This window comes from Narcine bancroftii, chromosome 4 (genome assembly GCF_036971445.1).
Source record: "Narcine bancroftii isolate sNarBan1 chromosome 4, sNarBan1.hap1, whole genome shotgun sequence".
Classification (NCBI taxonomy): domain Eukaryota; kingdom Metazoa; phylum Chordata; class Chondrichthyes; order Torpediniformes; family Narcinidae; genus Narcine; species Narcine bancroftii.
In genome coordinates, this window is record NC_091472.1 from 222,463,436 (window position 1) to 222,479,342 (window position 15,907).

General features: G+C 34.6%; 1 protein-coding gene across 3 annotated transcripts in view; it reads right to left on the reverse strand.

The window, feature by feature from the left end:
• Nucleotides 1–15,907, reverse strand: part of LOC138761618 (caspase-7-like) — a 74,192-nt gene that overhangs the window by 28,991 nt on the left and 29,294 nt on the right. For all 3 annotated transcript variants that reach the window (XM_069934037.1, XM_069934038.1, XM_069934036.1), the window contains exons 6-7: nucleotides 6,065–6,128; nucleotides 2,140–2,202 (exon numbers count right to left, since the gene is read on the reverse strand). In XM_069934037.1, coding sequence (XP_069790138.1) covers nucleotides 2,140–2,202; nucleotides 6,065–6,128 — 127 coding nt within the window. The remainder of the gene's footprint in view (nucleotides 1–2,139; nucleotides 2,203–6,064; nucleotides 6,129–15,907) is intronic.

Genomic DNA, 15,907 nt, shown 5'->3' on the forward strand with positions numbered 1-15,907 from the left:
AGAGAAGACAATAAACCATTGGAATACAAAGGTCAAAAAAATTTTTTTTTTTACCCAGACATAAGTTTTGAACTCCTAAAGAAGAGGAAGGAGTTTAATGCAGCAAAATCGATCCCATGGAAAAAAGGCTATAAATTTATGTTAAGATATCCAGGTGTGCTACAACTGCAGGACAGAAAGAGAGAGGAAGAGATGTAACAAGAACGAAGAACGACGACAAATTACATATAAAGATGTAAAAATAAGTAAGAACTAAAGAAGGGAAAGAAAAAGGAAGTACGGGAGAAGGGGGAAAAAAAGGAGGGAAAAAAGAGAAGAAAAGAGGCTGAGCTTTGTTTAAATGTGAAGATAAAAGTCTTTTCTGGAGGGGGTTGGGTGGGAGAGAATAACAGTCACTGCAAGCGGGTTCACAATCTGAATAGAGAGGGGAGTTGTGGTTGCCCGGCAAGGGACAAGGGGCAACTCAGAGAGGGGGGGACGACACTTGAGGTTAAGGGAATTTTAGATGTGGAAGTTGTTGAAGTATTTTATGTTTTTGAAGTCTTGTCATAAATTGAGTTCCAAAAGGGAAAACGGAGAGATGAAAATGGGGAAAAGGGGAAAGGTGACGGTGAGGAAGCAGAAATGAGGTGTAAACAGAGTATGAGATGCCCATGTTGAACTATATGACTATAAATATTAATGGATACATAACAAAATCAAAAGGAAGAGGCTATTAAATTTACTGAAAAAAGAAAATTAGATATAGCATTCATGCAGGAAACGCATCTAACTGAAGTGGAGCATAATAAAATAAGGAGAGACTGGGTAGGGCACGTAACGGCAGCATCATATAATTCAAAAGCCAGAGGTGTACCTATATTAATCAATAAAAATGTACCAACCAAAATAGAGGAGGAAATAATAGATCCAGCAGGGAGGGATGTAATGATAAAGTGTCAGATATATTCAGAATTTTGGAATTTGCTCAATATATATGCACCTAATGAAGAGGATCAAAAGTTTATGCAAGATATTTTCTTGAAGATTGTAGATATGCAGGGGAATATATTGATAGGAGGGGATTTTAACCTTAATTTTGACCCAAAGGTGGATAAAACTGGACAAAAAACTAGCAAAAAGAACAAAGTAGCCAAATGTATGGTTAAATTGATGCAGGAAATGCAACTTTTGGATTTATGGAGGAGGTAACACCCAATGGAGAAGGAATACTCATATTATTTGAGTAGACATAAAACATACTCAAGGATTGACCTGTTCCTGTTGTCAGCCCATATCCAAGGGAGAGTTAGGAAAACATAATATAAAGCTAGATTGTTATCTGATCATTCATCCTTGTTATTAGCAATAGAACTGGAGGACATTTCATCAAGAACGTATAGATGGAGATTAAACTCCATGCTACTTAAAAGACAAGAATTTAGAGAATTTATTGAACGCCAAATTAAAAAATTTGAATATGAGAGATGGTTAGGGTGGCATGGTTCGTGCAATGCTGTTACAGCGTCAGCAACCCGGGTTTAAATTCAATGTTCCCTGTAAGTATTTTGTACATTCTCCTCTCATCTCTGCGGGTTTCCTCCAGATGCTCTAATATCCTCCCATCCTTCAAAATTCATGGGGAGTTTTAGGTTAATTGGGCAGAATGGGCTTGCAGGCCTAATGAAGCTGTTACCATTGGAAATGAGAGACATGATTTCCCATGCACAAAATTGTGCTACTGTTCTTAATCAGTCCTTGCCTCTCCAAAAGCTGGTAGAATCTGTCTCTCAGAATCCTCTCCAGCAATATTCCCACTACTGATGTTGGGTTCATTCACCTTTAGTTCCCGAGCTTGTCCTTGTAGCCCTTCTTAAATAAAGAAACAACATTAGCCACCCTCCAGTCTTACATCACCTGCACTGCCTTATTCCCAAAAGGAGATCCAGTGTTGTACTCACTCGACTAGGACCTTTAATTACTGTTTAAGGGAAAACTTCAGGATACTTTTAATAAATTCTGCCCTGAGCCCTTTATGGTTTGGGAATCCCAGTCAACATATGTTCCGTAGCCTGGTGAGATATGATGAAGGAGAATGGGGACAAGAGGAGAGGACAGACAAAAACACATGGAATTAACCAAATTTCTCTTTGCTCTTACCTTTTGAAGGTTCCTTGGATAGCACCTCCGTATTTATATTCAGGGTTTCCATGAGATTGGATGCTAAAATAAAAAGATGTAGAACGGTAGAACATTACAGCACAGAAAGAGGCCCCTTCAATCCTTCTTTTTTTGCCTAGTCCCACTGACCTACAGCCAGTCCATAGCCCTTCATACCTCTCCCATCCATATTCCTGTATTTCAAAATTAATTCATGTTCTAAATATAATAGTCATGACTGGAAGTTATTGCTCTTGATAAAGGTACAGTTCCACCCAGTTTGCAATATATTTTCCATTTGTAGAGATTCACATTTAGCAATAGTGATCACAGGTGCCTTTGTCTTCCTTGGCAGCAGCAGTCATGAATTGGTAGGGGCATAACTATCATGGTGCAATAGACCTAAAGGTCTACACATCATCAAAGGTAAACTGATAAATTAGTTTATAGACATAAACTTGAGGAGGAGATTAAAGAATTGGAGAAAGATTTGCAGAGAAATATGACGGAAGATAAAAAGATACGATTATCTAATTTGAAAATGTGTTATAATACATAACAGACATATCATTATGAGAAATTAATTCAAAGATCTAGGCAATGGTATTATGAGTTGAGAGAAAGAGCTCACAAAGTATTAGCCTGGCAGTTGAAAACAGAACAAGTTTCTAGGATGATAAATGCGGTAAAAAGATGTTCAGGAAATCAATGATGAATTTTGTTCTTTTTATCAGAATTTATACAAGTCAGAGATTGAACAAGATACTGATTGAGTAGAATCATTTTTGCCTGGGTTAGATCTTCCATTTTTAAATGATTTAGAAGTTAAGGAGTTAGATTCCCCATTCACTGATTTGGAAATTAAAGAGGTATTACAAACTATGTCTAATGGAAAATCACCTGGATAAGATGGATTTATGTTAGAATTTTATAAGGAATTCTATGATTTATTACTTCCGATATTCCAACAGGTATTATCGCAGGCTTCTGAAACATCCTCTATTCCGGAATCTTTTTCTAGAGTTTTGATTGCAGTTATTCCAAAAAAAGATAGATGTTGGTTTAAAGTAGCGTCATATAGACCAATCTTTTTGTTAATTGTAAAATGTTAAATTATAAAATTGTGGCTAATGTGTTGGCAAATTGGATCACGAAATATCTACCAAAGTTGATTCATGTAGACCAAGCGTTATTCTGCTGATAATATTGTTAAATTAGATACATTAATTGATGCATCTAAAAATCGACATAATTTATTTTTAATAGCAGCTTTAGATGCTGAAAAGGCTTTTGACTGAGTTGAGTGGTACTTTCTGTTTAAGGTATTCGAACATTTTAAGTTTGGTCCACTTTTTACTGGTTGGGTTAAAGCTTTATATAATAATTCTTCAGCTAGAGTAGTTACAAATGGATTAATTTCGCCTTTATTTAATTTATCAAGATCAACTAGACAGGGTTTCCCATTATCTCCAGCTTTATTTGCTTTGGTGATTGAACCATTGGCTCAATCAATTAGACAGAATATTAACAATAGAGGTACAAGAGTAAGAGAATTGGAATATAAAATTAATTTATTTGCTGATGATGTATTAATATACTTAACAAACCCTAAAGAATTTTTAATACATTTGCAGAAATGTTTGGAACAGTATGGAAAAATGACTGGGTATAAAATTTATTGGGATAAGACTGAATTATTACCAGTCTCAAATGAAGATTACTCAAATTGTAAACAGATTACTTAATTTTGTTGGTCTGATAAGATAAAGTATTTAGGAGTGATAGTAAATATCGACAGTTGTATCAATTGAATTATATACCTTTATTGAAAAAAATTAAGACAGATTTGAAGAAGTGGAAAGACTTACCTTTAACCTTAATAGGAAGGGTAAATTGTATTAAAATGAATGTGTTTCCTCGTATACAGTATCTTTTTCAATCTATTCCCTGTTTTTTACCAAAGATTTTTTTTCAAAGAATTGAATGCTGCAGTTCGCTTATTTTTATGGAAGAGTAAATTATCTAGAGTTTCATTGCAAAAACTGACTTGGAAATACACTTTAGGAGGCCTTCAGTTACCAAATTTTCAGAATTATTATGAAGCAGCACAATTGAAATTTATTAACCAAATGTCAGATACTGAACAAATTCCAATATGGGCTAAAGTTGAATTGACACAGCTTTCAGAGGATAATGCAAATTCTTTTATACATAAATGGGGACCAAATTTTTAAAAAGACTTACAATGTGCCTGTGCATAAACATTTATTGGAAATTTGGTACAGTATAAGAAAGATTATATGATTAGTTCTAAGGGTAAAATTACTGGTCAGACCCCTATATATAGAAATATTATTATAGCATTCTCAATGGATAGTCGATATTTAAAAGAGTGGGATTTGAAAGGTATTCGAATGGTGGGAGATTGTTTTGAGAAGGGCGTCTTTCTTTCTTTTGTTCAATTGCAAGAAAAATTTTGGGATATCATTGAATTCAATATTTGCTTACTATCAAATGCGAGCTTTTTTAAAAGAAAATTTTGGATAGGAACTTAAACATCCTAATTTGACTAAGTTTGAAAAGTTAATAACAGAATCTTTGAAAAAAGGCTTTATATCAGAAATGTATACTTTATTACAAGAAAAGATGAATAAACCTAGAGTTTTTAAAATAAAAGATAAATGAGAGAAGGAATTACAACTTGTTTTATTGGAGGAAGATTGGGTAAAGATGTGTGAAGACACTGTGACTAGGTCGATTAATGTGAGATATAGTTTAGTTAATTATATTTTTTTACATCAGTTACATTTGACACCAGAGAAGTTGAAAAGATATGGCTTTAGGGATTCAGATTTATGCTTCCAGTGTGGAATACAAAATGGGACTTTCTTGCATTCTGTTTGGTCATATAAAAAGCTGCAAAATTTTGGGTGAAAATTAGAGAATTTTTAGAACGTTTGTGTAATATTCAGTTATTAGTTGATCCTTTATTGGGACTCATGTCGGATTTAAAAGAGGGATTAAAATTGGATAAATTTCAAATTGCATTAATTCGCTTGGTTCTAGCCGTGGCAAGAAAATGTATAGCAGTAACATGGAAGGATGATGTAGAGTTAAGTATTCAAAGATGGAATAATGAATTGAAATCATGTATTTATTTAGAAAAAATAACATATAGTTTAAATAATAATTACTCTTTTTTTAATAAAATGTGGGAACCATATTTAAAATATATGGGTCTGACTATATGTTAATTATTTTTTCATATATATAAAAAAAAGAGACACTTACCTATTTATGTAAAAGGCTCCGCTATTAGGTAGAGATAGGGGTGGATTGTGTTTTTTTTAGTGGGGTGGTCGGGTGGGGGGAGAGGTAGTATACTAACTTACTAATTTATTTATTTGTATTTTATTAATGAAGAATTGTAATAAGGGTTTTTTGTATATACTTTTGTATCTTATTCATTATAAATAAAGTTTTTTTTAAAAAGAATCTCGATTGGAGAAGGGGACAGAGTGGAATATGTAGTGCATTATAGAGGGTACATGCATATGTAGCTTGTATCTGTATCACTGACTTCGTTGAAGCGACTAAATGTCACATTACCAAAAAAAACCCACAACCTCCATGACCTTGTGTTTAATTCATCACTCACTGAAGGACAGCACCTAACCAAAGCCATTCATTACAGCCTTGATCAAAGAGCTGAGTTCCAGAATGAGTGATGTCAAGGCACCATTTGCCCTGAATGAATAAAATAGACACGGGGAGAGTGCAGGTTCAAGCACAGTGCTTCTCACCAGGGATCACTTTCAGATGTGAATTGCTGCATGCCAAGGAAGGCATTCATCACTAGTTCTGTTAGCATAAGCAGAAGAAAGATGTTGATGTGGAAAGGGAACTCCTTTGCACTTTCACTCACTTTCTTGCACAGGTGAAGTTTCTGCTACCTGGAAATTTGCATTTACCGCTGATGGGTCTTCCATCTATAAAGTACAAGAAGAAACACTTACATTACATGTCTTTGCATTGATCCATTCTTCTCCCTTCCTTTTTTTTTTAAAAACTTTATTTAAAGATTTTATCAAAAGAATAAAAAGAAAAATTACATTTAAAGAAAAGATAAAAAATAAAATAATAAGATTACAATACAACATTAGTCACCTAACTTAAATCCAACTAACCCCCCCAATACGGCCACTAAGAAAAAATAAAATCTATATATAAAAAAAACCCACCCTTCCCCCCCCAAAATAAAGAGTGAAGAGTTAATAAAATTAAATAAAAAAAAAACACTCACCTACAAAAAAAATAATGAAAAAAAAAGAATCATCAAATCTAAAATATCACACTTAAAGACATTTTTTTAAAATTTTTTATTTTTCACACCATAAATCACAATAGCCATGATATACACTTTTTCTTTTTCACACATTTACAGTGACTTTTTCTCCCCCCCCTCCCTCCTCCCAAGCCACCCCCCCACCCCCCCCCCCTCATCCATTTTAGGTATACAATCTAGGTTGCATTAATTCAGTCAGACAATGTTGTCATTCAACAAAAATACACCAGAAATTCTACAGAGTCCATTCTTTTCTTTCCTTCTCCTTCCATCAACTTAGGTAATGTTTGTCCCCGGTAGGTTTTCACTATTGTATTTAATGTAAGGCTCCCATACTTGTTCGAATATTTCAATATTATTTCTTAAACTATATGTTATTTTTTCTAATGGAATACATTTATTCATTTCTATATACCATTGTTGTATTTTCAAATTATCTTCCAATTTCCAGGTTGACATAATACATTTTTTTGCTACGGCTAGGGCTATCTTAACAAATCTTTTTTGTGCATCTTCCAAGTCAATTCCAAATTCTTTATTTTTTATGTTACTTAGGAGAAAGATCTCTGGATTCTTTGGTATATTGTTTTCTGTTATTTTATTTAATATCTGATTGAGATCATCCCAAAATTTTTCTACTCTCTCACATGTCCAGATTGCATGAATTGTTGTTCCCCTTTCTTTTTTACATCGAAAACATCTATCAGATACTGTTGGGTCCCATTTATTTAACTTTTGCGGTGTAATGTATAGTCTGTGTAACCAATTATATTGTATCATACGCAGCCTCGTATTTATTGTATTTCTCATCATTCCAGAACATAATTTCTCCCATGTTTCCTTTTTTATCTTTATATTTAAATCTTGTTCCCATTTTTGTTTAGTTTTACCATTTGTTTCCTCATTCTCCTTTTCTTGCAGTTTAATATACATATTTGTTATAAATCTTTTGATTAACATTGTATCTGTAATCACATATTCAAGGCTACTACCCTCTGGTAAACTCAAATTGCTTCCTAATTTACCTTTCAAGTAGGATCTCAGTTGGTAATATGCCAGCGCTGTATCTCCAGTTATATTGTACTTATCTCTCATTTGTTCAAAGGATAAGAATCTACTTCCTGAAAAACAATTTTCTATTCTTTTAATCCCTTTTTTTTCCCATTTTCTAAAGGAAAGGTTGTCTATTGTAAAAGGGAGTAGCTTATTTTGCGTCAATATTAGCTTTGGTAATTGATAATTTGTTTTATTTCTTTCTACATGAATCTTCTTCCATATATTGAGGAGATGGTCTAATACTGGAGAAGTTCTATGTTGTACCAATTTTTCGTCCCATTTATATAATATGTGTTCAGGTATCTTTTCCCCTATTTTATCTAATTCTAATCTCGTCCAGTCTGGTTTTTCCCTTGTTTGATAAAAATCTGATAGGTACCTTAATTGTGCGGCTCTATAATAATTTTTGAAGTTTGGCAATTGTAAGCCTCCTTGTTTATACCATTCTGTTAATTTATCTAGTGCTATCCTCGGTTTCCCCCCTCTCCATAAAAATCTCCTTATTATTTTCTTTAACTCTTTGAAGAATTTTTCTGTCAGTTGTATTGGCAATGCCTGAAATAAGTATAGTATCCTTGGAAAAATGTTCATTTTAATACAGTTTATCCTTCCTATCAGTGTTAGTGGTAGCTCTTTCCAATGCTCTAAATCGTCCTGTAATTTTTTCATTAGTGGATTGTAATTGAGTTTATATAATTGGCCTAGATTTTTGTTTATTTGTACACCTAGGTATCTTATTGCCTGCATTTGCCATCTGAATGGGGATTCCTTCTTAAATTTTGAGAAATCCGCGTTATTCATAGGCATTGCTTCACTTTTATTTACGTTTATCTTGTATCCCGACACTTCTCCATATTCTTTCAATTTCTTATATAGTTCTTTTATTGATAGTTCTGGTTCTGTTAAGTACACTATAACATCATCCGCAAATAGACTGATTTTATATTCCCTGTCTTTTATTTTTATTCCTTTTATATTATTATCTATTCTTATCGATTCTGCTAGTGGTTCTATAGCTAGAGCAAACAATAATGGTGATAGTGGGCATCCCTGCCGCGTTGACCTGCTTAAGTTAAATTGCTTTGATACATGTCCATTTACTGTCACTTTCGCTAACGGTCCCTTATATAATGCTTTAATCCAATTAATATACTTCTCCGGTAAACTGAATTTTTGCAATACTTTGAACAAGTAATTCCATTCTACTCTGTCGAAGGCCTTCTCTGCGTCTAAAGCAACTGCTACTGCAGGTGCTTTATTTCCTTCTACTGCATGAATTAAGTTAATAAATTTACAAATATTGTCTGTTGTGCGTCTTTTTTTGATAAATCCAGTTTGGTCTAAATTTACCATTTTCGGTACCTGTTCTGCTAATCTGTTTGCTAATAGTTTAGCTATTATCTTATAATCTGTGTTTAGCAGAGATATTGGTCTATATGACGCTGGTGAGAGTGGATCTTTCCCTTGTTTTAGTATCACTGTAATTATTGCTGTTTTACATGAATCTGGTAAGTTTTGTGTCTCATCAATCTGGTTGATTACATCCAGGAGGGGCGGTATTATTAGATCTTTAAATGTTTTGTAGAATTCTATTGGGAGTCCATCCTCTCCTGGTGTCTTATTATTTGGTAAATTTTTTATTATCTCTTGTATTTCTACTGTTCCAAATGGTTCTGTTAATTTATTTTGTTCCTCTATTTGTAGTTTTGGTAGTTCAATTTTAGTCAAAAATTCATCTATTTTCCCTTCTTTCCCTTCGTTTTCAGTTCGGTATAATTGTTCATAGAATTCTCTGAAGTTTTCCTTAATTTCTTTTGGATTATATGTAATTTGTTTGTCTTTTTTCCTTGTTGCCAATACCATTTTCTTAGTTTGCTCTGTCTTAAGCTGCCATGCTAAGATTTTGTGTGTTTTTTCACCTAGTTCATAATATTTCTGTTTTGTCTTCATTATATTCTTCTCCTCCTTATATGTTTGTAATGTTTCATATTTTATTTTTTTATCCGCCAATTCTCTTCTTTTGGTTGTATCTTCCTTTATTGCTAATTTTTTTTCTATGTTTACTATTTCCCTTTCCAACTGCTCTGTTTCCTGATTATAGTCCTTCTTCATCTTGGTTGCATAACTTATTATTTGTCCTCTAATGAATGCTTTCATTGCGTCCCATAGTATAAACATATCTTCCACTGATTCCGTATTTACTTCAAAGTACATTTTTAATTGTTTTTCAATAAATTCTCTAAAATCCTGTCTTTTAAGTAGCATGGGGTTTAATCTCCATCTATACATTCTTGGAGGGATGTCCTCTAGCTTTACTGTCAGTATTAAGGGTGAATGGTCCGATAGCATTCTCGCTTTATATTCTGTTTTTCTTACTCTATCCTGCATACTAGCTGATAACAAAAATAGGTCTATTCTTGAGTATGTTTTATGTCTAGTCGAGTAGTATGAGTATTCCTTTTCTTTTGGGTTTTGTTTCCTCCATGTCCACAAGTTTCATTTCTTGCATTGATTTAATTATAAATTTGGTTACTTTGTTCTTCCTGTTAATTTTTTTCCCCGTTTTATCCATATTTGGATCCAAATTCAGATTGAAATCCCCTCCTATTAGTATGTTCCCTTGTGTATTAGCTACCTTCAAAAAGATATCTTGCATAAACTTTTGATCTTCTTCGTTAGGTGAATATATATTAAGTAGACGCTGTTTACATCCGGTACCGCACGGATGGCAGTCTCTTCAATCTGAGGCGCCTGCAAGCTCACACCAAGACACAAGAGAAACTTGTCCGTGAACTACTCTTTGCAGATGATGCCGCTTTAGTTGCCCATTCAGAGCCAGCTCTTCAGCGCTTGACGTCCTGCTTTGCGGAAACTGCCAAAATGCTTGGCCTGGAAGTCAGCCTGAAGAAAACTGAGGTCCTCCATCAGCCAGCTCCCCACCATGACTACCAGCCCCCCCACATCTCCATCGGGCACACAAAACTCAAAACGGTCAACCAGTTTACCTATCTCGGCTGCACCATTTCATCAGATGCAAGGATCGACAATGAGATAGACAACAGACTCGCCAAGGCAAATGGCGCCTTTGGAAGACTAGACAAAAGAGTCTGGAAAAACAACCAACTGAAAAACCGCACAAAGATAAGCGTATACAGAGCCGTTGTCATACCCACACTCCTGTTCGGCTCCGAATCATGGGTCCTCTACCGGCACCACCTACGGCTCCTAGAACGCTTCCACCAGCGTTGTCTCCGCTCCATCCTCAACATCCATTGGAGCGCTTTCATCCCTAACGTCGAAGTACTCGAGATGGCAGAGGTCGACAGCATCGAGTCCACGCTGCTGAAGATCCAGCTGCGCTGGGTGGGTCACGTCTCCAGAATGGAGGACCATCGCCTTCCCAAGATCGTGTTATATGGCGAGCTCTCCACTGGCCACCGTGACAGAGGTGCACCAAAGAAAAGGTACAAGGACTGCCTAAAGAAATCTCTTGGTGCCTGCCACATTGACCACCGCCAGTTGGCTGATAACGCCTCAAACCGTGCATCTTGGCGCCTCACAGTTTGGCGGGCAGCAACCTCCTTTGAAGAAGACCGCAGAGCCCACCTCACTGACAAAAGGCAAAGGAGGAAAAACCCAACACCCAACCCCAACCAACCAATTTTCCCTTGCAACCGCTGCAATCGTGTCTGCCTGTCCCGCATCGGACTTGTCAGCCACAAACGAGCCTGCAGCTGACGTGGACTTTTTACCCCCTCCATAAATCTTCGTCCGCGAAGCCAAGCCAAAAGAAGAAGAAGATTCCAAAGCTCCGAATATATCTGACATTTTATCATAACATATCTCCCTGCTGGATCTATTATTTCCTCTTCTATTTTAAATGGCACATTTTTGCTAATTAATATAGCCACTCCTCTTGCTTTTGAATTATACGATGCTGCTGTTACATGTCCTACCCAATCTCTCTTTAATTTCTTGTGCTCCAATTCAGTTAAGTGTGTTTCTTGGACAAATGCTATATCTATTTTTTCCTTTTTCAGTAAATTTAGTAGTTTCTTCCTTTTAATTTGGTTATGTATTCCATTAATATTTAAAGTCATATAGTTCAGCGTAGCCATTTTATATTTTGTTTATCTTCTCTTTCCGTTTTTCCATCATTACCTTTCCTCCTTTTCCATTTCTGTTTTCTTTTTTTCAACTCTTTACCAGACAACATTCCTACAACATCCAACATTTTCCTTATTCTCCTATTTCTATCTTCTTTATCCCCAATCTCCCCTTCCCCTCCTGAGTTGTCCTTTATCCCTTGTCGGACAACCACATCTCCCCTCTCCATTTGGATTTGCGAATCCACACGCAAGCGTCAACTGATTTTGCAGTGACCGCTCTTTTCCCCCACCCAGCCCCCCCCAGAAAAGATTTCACTTTTCATATGTCACAAAGGTCACTCTTTTAATTCCCTCCTTATTCTCTCTATTCCATTACCTTCCCTTATTAATTCTTGTCTATACTATCTATGTTTTCCTCTAATTACAGATACTTTCACGTATGCCCATCGTGGTCATTTTTACCCTCATTACCTGTCTTCATCCCTCAGTCTATTTTTGTCTTTACCCACATACATATCAATCGTGATCATTTTTACTCTCATTACCCGTCTTCATCCCTCAGTCTATTTTTGTAATTGTTCTGCAAATTTTCGTGCTTCTTCTGGATCCGAGAACAGTCTGTTTTGTTGTCCTGGAATAAATATTTTCAATACCGCAGGATGCTTCAGTGTAAATTTATACCCTTTCTTCCATAAAATCGCCTTTGCTGTATTGAACTCTTTTCTCTTCTTTAGGAGTTCAAAACTTATATCTGGATAAATGAAGATTTTTTGCCCTTTATACTCCAGTGGTTTGTTGCCCTCTCTTACTTTTTCCATTGTCTTCTCCAGTACCTTTTCTCTTGTAGTATATCTTAGGAATTTTACTACAATAGATCTTGGTTTTTGTTGTGGTTGTGGTTTAGAGGCCAATGCTCTATGTGCCCTTTCTATTTCCATTTCTTGCTGTAGTTCTGGACATCCTAGGGTCTTAGGGATCCACTCTTTTATAAACTCCCTCATATTCTTGCCTTCTTCATCTTCCTTAAGGCCCACTATCTTTATGTTATTTCTTCTGTTATAATTTTCCATTATATCTATTTTTTGAGCTAGTAGTTCTTGTGTCCCTTTAGTTTTTTTATTAGATTCCTCCAATTTCTTTTTTAAGTTTTCTACCTCCATTTCTGCTGCTATTGCCCGTTCTTCCATCTTGTCCATTTTTTTCCCCATTTCTGTTAAGGTCATATCTATTTTATTCACTTTCTCTTCTGTGTTGTTTATTCTTCTTCTTAAATCATTGAATTCCTGTGTTTGCCATTCTTTAAATGACTCCATGTATCCTCTAACAAGAGCAAGTATATCCTTTACCTTGCCTTTCCCTTTATCTATTTCACTGTCTTCTTCCTCTTCTTCTTCCTCTGGGTTGGCCATCTGTTGTTTCTTTGTTGCCCTTTCCTTCTCTTCTTTCTTGTTTTCATTGTTTTCTGAGGTCTCTTCTTGCTGCAGGTGTTCTGCAGCTGTCGTTGCCGGCTGTGGAGATCGACTCCCCAGCTGGTCCCCCCTCCCGTCGGTGTGTTTTTTTTCATGCGCATCGCGCATGCGCGACTCTTCGCGCATGCGCGGTTGCGCACTTTTACTCGGCTCTGTGAGCCATTGATGTAGTTCTTTTTCCACCGACCTGAGGTAGTGGGCTCCTCTCTCCACAGCGGGCCTCTTCGGACAGGTAAGGCCTTCACCTTTTTCCTCCGTTGTCTTCTCTTCCTCTCTTCTTACCATTGATTTTGATTTTTCTTCTTTTGTCTCCATCTTCTTTCCACCTTTATACTCACTTTTCTTTAACTTGTATTTCTGTGCCTTTGTATTTTCTCTTGTTTTTCCCGACTTTTCTGGAGAGGGCTGGAGTTCACCGTCCGGCCACTACTCCATCACGTGACTCCTCCCTCTTAAAGACATATTTAAGTCAAACTTAATTGCATATACTTAACAAATGGAGTCCACTTCAGCTTATATAAAGACATCTTATCTTGAATTGAAAAAGATATCTTTTCCATAATTAAACAAGATTTCATCTCTAAGCACCACCTATCCAAAGTTAATATATTTCTATCTTTCCAAGTAAGCGCTATACATTTCTTGGCCACCACTAAGGCTAAATAGATAAAAGAAATCTGATAATCATTTAATCCTAAATCAATTAATGATTGCATATTCCCTAATAAAAATATATCAGGATCTAATACAACATAGATATTATATAAACTATTAAATATAGATTGAATACCTTTGCAAAACTGTTGCAATCGGTCACAAAACCAAACAGTATGTAAAAAAGTATTAGCCGTCTGATCACAGCGAAAACAACAATCTAACTTACTAAGACCAAATTTTTTTAATTTCTCTGGTGTTAAATATAATTGATGTATAAAATTATAATTAATCATCGCTAATCTAGCATTAATCAATTTCCGAATACTATTTTGACAAATTTCCATCCAGGCTTCTTCAGCTATTGTAGAACCTAAATCTTTTTCCCATTTCAACTTATCTTTATCCCAATCTTTCTTACTTTCATTTTCTTGTAAAATACAATATAAATCAGATATATACCCCTTTTTTGGTATTGAAAGCACATATTTCTCAAAACTCATTTCAGGCAATAGAATCATATGCCGACCACATATCTGTTTTACAAATGATCTTAACTGATAATACACAAATACAGAGTTTCCACTAATACCAAATTTCCTTTGTAGTTCCTCAAAAGAACAAAAACATCCTTCGAAAAAACAATCTGATAAATTTTTTATTCCTTTCCTTTCTCATTGTTTTAAAATGATATTGGAGACAGTAAAAGGAACAAGTTGATTATTATATAATGGCAATCGCGCAGACCACTTATTTTTAAGCCCCAATTTATTAAGTTTACTCGTCCATAAATTCATTAAATGTTTTAATATTGGTACATCATAAGTTTGTAATAAATTTTTATTCCATCGAAACAAAAATTCATGTGGAAATTTTTCTAAAATGACTGCCATTTCTATCTTTGCCCAACTAGGCGTATCCTCCATATTCATTAGAGCACTAAGAAATTTAAATTGAGCTACCTCATAATAATATTGAAAATTTGGTAATCTTAAACCTCCAAATTGAAAATCCCACATCAGCTTTCTCATTGCTACCCTTGGAAATTTTCCTTTCCATAAAAATTCTCTAACTGCTTTATATAAATCCTTAAAAAAACTTTTTTTTTAAAAGTAAGGAATTGATTGAAATAAATATTGTATCTGAGGAAAAATATTCATTTTTATAGTATTAATCCTCCCTAATAAACCTAAAGGTAAATCCTTCCACCTAATCAAATCTAATTTAATCTTTTTTATTAAAGGAAGATAATTAATTGAATATAAATCTTGATATTCTGTATTAACATTAATTCCTAAATATTTAATTTGTTTAGTCCACTTCAAATATGTAATATTTTTATATCTTGAGTAATCATCTTTACAAATTGAAAAAATTTTACTTTTGGCCCAATTTACTTTATAACCCGATAATTGACCATAATTTGCTAAAGATTCTTGAATTGCTGGTAAAGAAATATCAGGATCCACCAAGTATAATAAGACATCATCAGCAAATAAATTAATCTTATATTCCTCATTCAAAACTCTCATACCCTTAACATTTTCATTTTGACGTATTAATTATGCCAAAGGTTCAATAACTATAGCAAATAAAGCAGGTGACAATGGGCATCCTTGTCTAGTAGACCTTGTTAAATCAAAAGATTCTGAAATCTGCCCATTGGTAGCAACTCTAGCCTTCGGACTATTATATAAAGCCTTTATCAATCCAATAAACGAGGAACCAAAGCAAAACTTCTCAAGTACTTTAAATAAAAGCTTCCATTCCACTCTATCAAAAGCCTTTTCTGCATCTAATGAAACCACTATTGGATAATTCATTTGAGATTTAGATTTATTTATCAAAGTAATTAAATGCAAAATATTATCAGACGCATATCTATTTTTTATAAATCCTGTTTGGTCTTTATGTATTATTTTAGGTAAATATTGAGCTAATCTATTAGCCATAACTTTAGCTACAATTTTATAATCTACATTTAGCAACGATATTGGTCGATAAAAAGAAACCTGTAAAGGATCTTTATCTTTTTTTGGTATAACTGTAATTATTGCATTAGAACAAGATTCAGGTAGTTGACAAGTTTTATAAATTTGCTGTATTACATCCTTATAAATAAAAGATATATCAAC